The sequence below is a fragment of the Myotis brandtii genome, unplaced genomic scaffold, assembly GCF_000412655.1.
Source record: "Myotis brandtii unplaced genomic scaffold, ASM41265v1 scaffold1750, whole genome shotgun sequence".
Classification (NCBI taxonomy): Eukaryota; Metazoa; Chordata; class Mammalia; order Chiroptera; family Vespertilionidae; genus Myotis; species Myotis brandtii.
The window spans coordinates 538133-544263 of record NW_005356477.1 but is presented as its reverse complement, the minus strand read 5'-3'; the positions used below and the strand labels follow the sequence as shown (position 1 = coordinate 544263).

The window sequence follows — 6131 nt, the reverse complement described above, 5'->3', positions numbered from 1 at the left end:
TGTCCCACAGCAGTGGAACCAGCGGCTGACACTCGGGACCTCAAAACGGCGGCTCCATCTACAGTGGGTGGAAGCCCCGGGGCTCCTTTGCCCTGGCCCACCACGGGGCAAAGCAGACTGAACCCCGGACCAGCTGACCACCTCTCCCCCACCACTGGGCGACTGCCTCCCTGGGAAGCGCTCAGGGTGTGGTGTTCGGTTCACTGACAGCACAGAGGCCAGAGAGGGCTGCTCCGTTCATGTGGCTTTTCTTTTTAATATTTTTATTGATCAGAGAGGAAGGGAGAGAAAGAGAGAGCTAGAAACATCAATGATGAGAGAGAATCATTGATCAGCTGCCTCCTGCACATCCCACACTGGGAATCGAGCCCACAACCCAGGCATGTGCCCTTGGCCGGAATCGAACTTGGGACCCTTCAGTCTGCAGGCCGACGCTCTATCCACTGAGCCAAACCAGCCAGGGCTGTTCAGGTGTTTGACAGGAAGGTGGGCGGTGCCCGATAGCGCACACCCAGGCAGCGTTTCCGCTGCTTCTTGCTGTCCTGCCCTCCGTTTGCAGTCATGCGGGGCAGTGCGTGTTCAGGTGTTTATATGGCCCCACTACGTGACCTAAAACACAGACACACTAACACAGCACTGAAGGGAAGTACACCCTAATGGTTGCCCGGTGTATTTCCGGTGACTAGAAAGTATTAGGAGAGATTTTCTTTCTAACTTTTTCTATGTCTTGGTTGCTAGACAGCATATACTGTTTTTGTCGTAGAAATGAAATCAAATAGCGTTTCCTGTTGGAGTCTCCCAGGACCCCAGGACACCAGCCCCGCTAGTCTCCCCTCAGAGGTGGCGCCTCTCCACTCGCATGGAAGGTCTGTGGCTGCACCCCGCAGGCTCTGGAGCCCTGGGGTCCAGCTACCTGTGTGGGCAGTGACTGGTCCCGTGGATAAATGGCTCCAGCCGCCACCCCTCCCTCCCTCTCTGCTGGACCTCATTGCTCACATGCATTTCACCCGGCCGGGCCTCAAGCCCCCGCTGCTCACCACCCTCGCTCTGTCTGCAGGTCTAGCCGCCCTTGCCTTGCCCACCGCCAGCCATCGCCAGGCCCACCACCCACCGAGTGCCCCACTTTGGAATTCGGATTGCGAGTCTGCCCTGTGCCTGTCCTGTGCCCCAGAGTAAATGTCCCTCAGGAGTGACCGAGCTGGAGTTGATTCCTGATTCGTCCCCTTCTGCCCCTCCAGGCACAGCAGGAGGGGGAGCAGAGCAGGTGGCAGCCCCACGGGAAAGGGACAGGGACACGGAGATTGGGGCTGACAGTGGCTCTGTCCCTGACCCTCGGAGCAGGAGGAAGCCATCAAGCCAGGACACAGGCGAAGGCACTGCCGAGACCTGGCAGAGGGCCCCGTCCCGCTCCCGCCCTGGCCTCCCGGCCCCAGCCTCACATCACCTGGATCACACTGGGAAGAAGTAGTTGCTGCCTGCTCTGCCCAGATCCTGCCCCAGCAGCCGAGCAGCCGGACTCAGCTTCCCCGCCCTGGGGAACAGCAGCGGGACCACCCCCTCTGCTAAGGGGAGTCTCAGTTATTATGGCAGATCGGCCTGTGGAGGCCCCAGGGACCGCCCCGTCCTGCCGCCCCGTGTCTGGCATCCCCTCCCTGGGTTCAGTCACAGAGCTCTTTCCCACCTGAGTGAAATGGGGGTGGCCACTCTGTCTTGCAGGGTCTGCTAAGCTCGTCCAGGCTCCTGCCCTGATGGGAGCCCTGGGTGCTTCCCAGCACTAAAGTGGGGACAAAGCCCAGCCCCTTGCCGATGTCGTGAGGGCTCCATGACCCATGGCCAGGCAGCTGCTCCCCCATGGATGTGGGGCTGAGCACATGCGCCCGGGTCGGGGCGGAACCAGGTCAGCACAGAACAGGACTCTCGGGACACGTGCAGCCTGTGCCCAGGTGGCGGGCAGTGCAGCAGCCCACCGACTGGCAGAAAGCCCTCTGAGTCTCACTCTCCTCACTGTGCAACGGGCTGCCATCAACCACCTCGGGTTTGGGGGGGATGACGGGAGATGAAGCTCCCGGGCCCCCGTGAGCTCCTTGCACAGCGCGGGGCAGGCCAGGTGCCCGCAGCCCACCGACTGGCAGAAAGCCCTCTGGTGGCTGCGGGGAGCAGAGGGCAGGTGGGTTCATGGCCAGTGCGCCCTCGGCCGCCAAGGCGCCCAGACTGGTCCCACCGCACGTTCACCGGCTGCTCGTTTCTATGATTGCTCATTCAGCCCCCAAACACAAGCAACCCGTCTCCGCCTCTGCCCTGTGCGATGGCGGCGTCTGTGCCTCGGAGGGCGTCTTACCTGCCTCCTGAGCAGCGAGGAGGAAGAGGAGGCAGCAGCCGAGGCCGAAGCCGGAGCGGAGGCCGAAGCCGGAGCGGACACAGTGGGCCCGGCCGGCCATGTCGCAGAGGGTGGGCTGCTTGAGGCTGAGGGCTGGGATCCCCTCACCTTATACGGGGCCAGTTTGACGTCATGGGGGCAGGGGCCCCTCAGGCCTAAACCTTAAACAAACGGAGCCGCCCCACCCCACAGGGCTGCCTGATAAGGAGACCGCAGCTGCTGGTGAGGGAGCCAGGAGCCTGGGCGCCTGCCCTGGGCCTGGATCTGGGGAAGGAAAAGGAACTGGGAGGGAGATGGCTGGTCTTGCCCCCTGCAGGGATCTGGGTGGGGGGCGGGGGGGGGAGCAGGTGGCAGGGTCCAGGACTGGGTTCTGGCTGGGACGGGGAGGGGGAGCCGGGTGCCCTGTTCAGAGGAGATTCAAATTCTGGTTCTTCGCCACCTTTGCCTTCTGTCCCCGGCGGGCGCCAGCCCAGCTCCCCACGCCCCTTGCTCACACAGGGCCACTCTCAGCCTGGGTGGAGCTGCCGAGCGAGCGGTCAGGGAAGGAGCAAAGGCGGGCGCCCCGCACAGGCCAGTGTGAGGCAGGTGCCTGCAGGTGCCCTGAGAGGACAGCATGTGGAGACAGCGGGGCAGCGACAGGGAAGAGCAGACAGACTGGGACCAGGACAGGGTCAGGCCACCCAGAGGCCCCTCTCCCACCTCATCCCCCCACAGAAATGCAGACCCTCAGGCGAGGGCCCCCCAGGGCCCCCCTCTCTCCCTCCTGGTCCCGTGCCTGAAGCAAGCGTTAGCTCAGAGACTGTCCAAACTCATCCACCGGCCCCCACGTGGCCGGGCCCGGGGCTGGGGCGGGGCTGGAAGAGAGGCGCAGCGGAGTCCGGGATCTCAGCCCCGCTCCCATCGCCGCTCCCTGTGCTCCCTGTGGCTCCTCTCATGGAGGCAGCACCAGCTTGCCCAGTGCCAGGCACGGTGCCTGGCTCACAGCAGACAATCAGTAAGTGTTCAGTGGGCCGAACGGAGCGGAAGCCGGGGCTGGGCACTGCCCTTTTTGGGAAGGAGCACAGGCACACGGAGCCGAGAGGACCAGGCCCGAGAGGGCAAGAGGCAGGGCCTGGCAGCACGGCTCACGGGGCCCGAGGGTCGACCATGTGAATTCCTCCCATTACGTGGCGTGACTAGTCCCTAAGCCCTGGGCAGGGCTGGAATGGGTGGGAAGAGGAGAGGAGGCCAATTGCTCATTAATGTGATTAGTGGGAGATTAATGAGGCTCCATGGCATCCGGCCAAGACTGACTCCTCAGAACGGGCCATGCCCGCAGCAGGAGGGGGGCCTGGGGCAGACACAGGGCCCTGGGCTCCGCTGCCCTGCACCAGCCCTCCCCAGGGGCCCAGGAGGGCAGCTTGCCCCCCCCCCAGGGACATTAGGCAGCCTCGTCATGCCTGCAGGGGCTGCTGCAGGCCGCGAGTGGGCAGTCAGATGCTGCTAAACATCCCATAATGCGCCCCCATCTCCACACCAAAGAACTCTCCAGTCCCCACGTCAGCAGTGCCAGGGGGGTCTCATTGTGTAAATAAACGTCCCCCCCTCTTTTTAACCACAATCTCCCCGAGGACCCAGGCACTGGGGCAGAGGAGCCAGGACGGAGGGGCTGTGTCTGAGCCACAGGCTGAGGCGCTGACCCAAGACAGCCCTGCCAGCCCTGAGCGCTCCGTGCACCAAGTTAGGCGCTGAGCTCCGAGGTCAGCAATGTCAGCCCATTTTACAGATGAAACACCCTCCGACTTGCCAAAGGTCACTCAGCTGGTCAGCGCCAGAGGCCAGACGTGGCTGGTACCTGCCTGGCGGCAAAGCCACGTACTCGGACCGCTGGAGGGACGCCGCTTCCCTCAGCAGGAATGTGTCCAGCACCCACCCCACTCGTCCAGGAGTCACCACAGGCGGGATCCTCACTGCCCAGAGATGAGAATCGGGGTCTTGGGACAGCCAGGAGCCAGGCCCAGGGGCTCCATATGGAAGGAAATGTGAAGGGAACCCCCTCGTGTGTCTTGGGGACCCAAGTGAGGTGCCCTCAGCTGCAGCAGCTCTGGTAGTTGGGGGAGAGGGTGGGCTGGGGAGAAAGGTGCGCAATGACTCAGCGAGACTGTCTCGCGCTGGTCCTTCCCTCCAGGGGAGAGCCCTGCGTCGCAGGCGGGCGGGTCAGTTGGGGACCTGGGAGTCCGCCCGCAGGAACAGGCCCACTTAGCGTGCATGGAAGCGAGGTACTGTTTAAAAATATTTTCTCAATTATCCCCCAAATGTCTTTTTTATTGAGAATACATAGGTTTATGACATTATATTCGTTTCAGTGGTACAGCATCACAATCCCACTTCCGCTAATGCTGCATCACGCTCCACCAGAAGTCGTTTCCATCCTCCACCCGAGCGACCCCTTTCCCGGGGACCCTCCCCTCTGGGAACCGCCAACCTGTGGTCTGCCCCAGGAGGCTGTTTCTGTCTTATCTGTTTGTTCACTGGTTTTGGTTTGTTTTCTCTATGAGTCTGTCTCGGAGAGGAAGAAGGAAGGCCAAGGGGAGGGCTGCTTGCTATCCCAGCCCCCTCCCTTCACTTGACCGAGAAGCGCTGGCCGGTGACCTCGCGGTGGCAGCCACACCCCACACTCATCTCCTTCCGGAACTGGCAGGCCTGTGAGGTGAGGCGATAGGGTGGGTTAGCCGAGGGCCCAGGAGCGTGACTGCTGCCCCCCTCCACAGCTCTGGCCCTCAGGGCTCCCCTTCCAGCAGCAATAGGAATGCTAACGAAGCAGAAGCAGGCGCGTGGAGCCCACTTGTGCCCAGCACCTAGAGCTTTTTGTGCGTGAGCCATGTCATCCTGCACAGCCCTTTGCTGTAGCCCTTAAGTATTACTCAGTAGTAATGTGAACCTGGAGCACAGAGAGGTTAAGTAACTTGCACAAGGTCACCCAGCTATAAGGTCAGAGCAGGATTCAAACTGTGGTTCCACACAGCTGATTCTTCATGGCCAAGAGCTGAGTTCAGCGCCTTTGTGAGCGGGTCAGCCTCTAGCACTCCCCGCCTCCTGTCAGTGGTCCCCAGCCCCTGCCTGCCTGGCCAGTGTTTCCTCCCAGCCACCAGCCGGGCTTTCTTTCCTCCTTGCTCTGCCCTCTTCCTTGCTCCTCCCTCCTCCCTCCCTGCTCCTTGCTCCTCCCTCCTCCCTCCTCCCTCTTCGGTCCTCCCTCCTTACTCCTCCCTGCATGCGGCCGCTGTCACCCTTCTCTCCGAAGCCCTTGCTCTTGTCAGGGTCCTGGGCACCAGGTCCAGTCCCGCTGCATTCGGACCACGGTGTCACTCACCTTCTTGATACCGTACAGTGCGCTGACGATCGCTGCCACCACGGTGACGGTGATCAGCACGATGGCCCAGTCTGGAAGCCCGGGGCCTGAGGAGCAGAGCGGGTCAGTGACCGAGGCAGGTGGGCCTCACGCCCCGCCTCCCACTGCGACCCTAAGACCACATTTCTCAGTGGAGTTCGCTCCTATCCTCTTGGGAACAGAACCTGGGTAGGGGGTGGTGGGGAGGGCCTTGATCCAAGCTCTGGTAGAAATAGGTGGATGGTCACCTGACCTTTGATAGAGGCACCCACACAGCACAGTGGTGGGGCGGCCGAGGGTCTGGGAAATCAATGGTTTTGGGGCAACAGGCTACCAGTGAGGGGAAAACTTGAACTTGACCCCCTCCGTATCCAGGAATTAATCCGA

The 6131-nt window shown here is 62.1% G+C and overlaps 1 protein-coding gene across 1 annotated transcript in view; it reads right to left on the bottom strand.

Moving 5' to 3' along the window:
• Positions 1-2438, bottom strand: part of DPCR1 (diffuse panbronchiolitis critical region 1) — a 9519-nt gene extending 7081 nt beyond the window's left edge. Inside the window, exon 1 of the mRNA XM_005863280.1 lies at positions 2339-2438. Coding sequence (XP_005863342.1) covers positions 2339-2438 — 100 coding nt within the window. The remainder of the gene's footprint in view (positions 1-2338) is intronic.
• Between the last annotated feature and the right edge of the window lie 3693 nt (positions 2439-6131).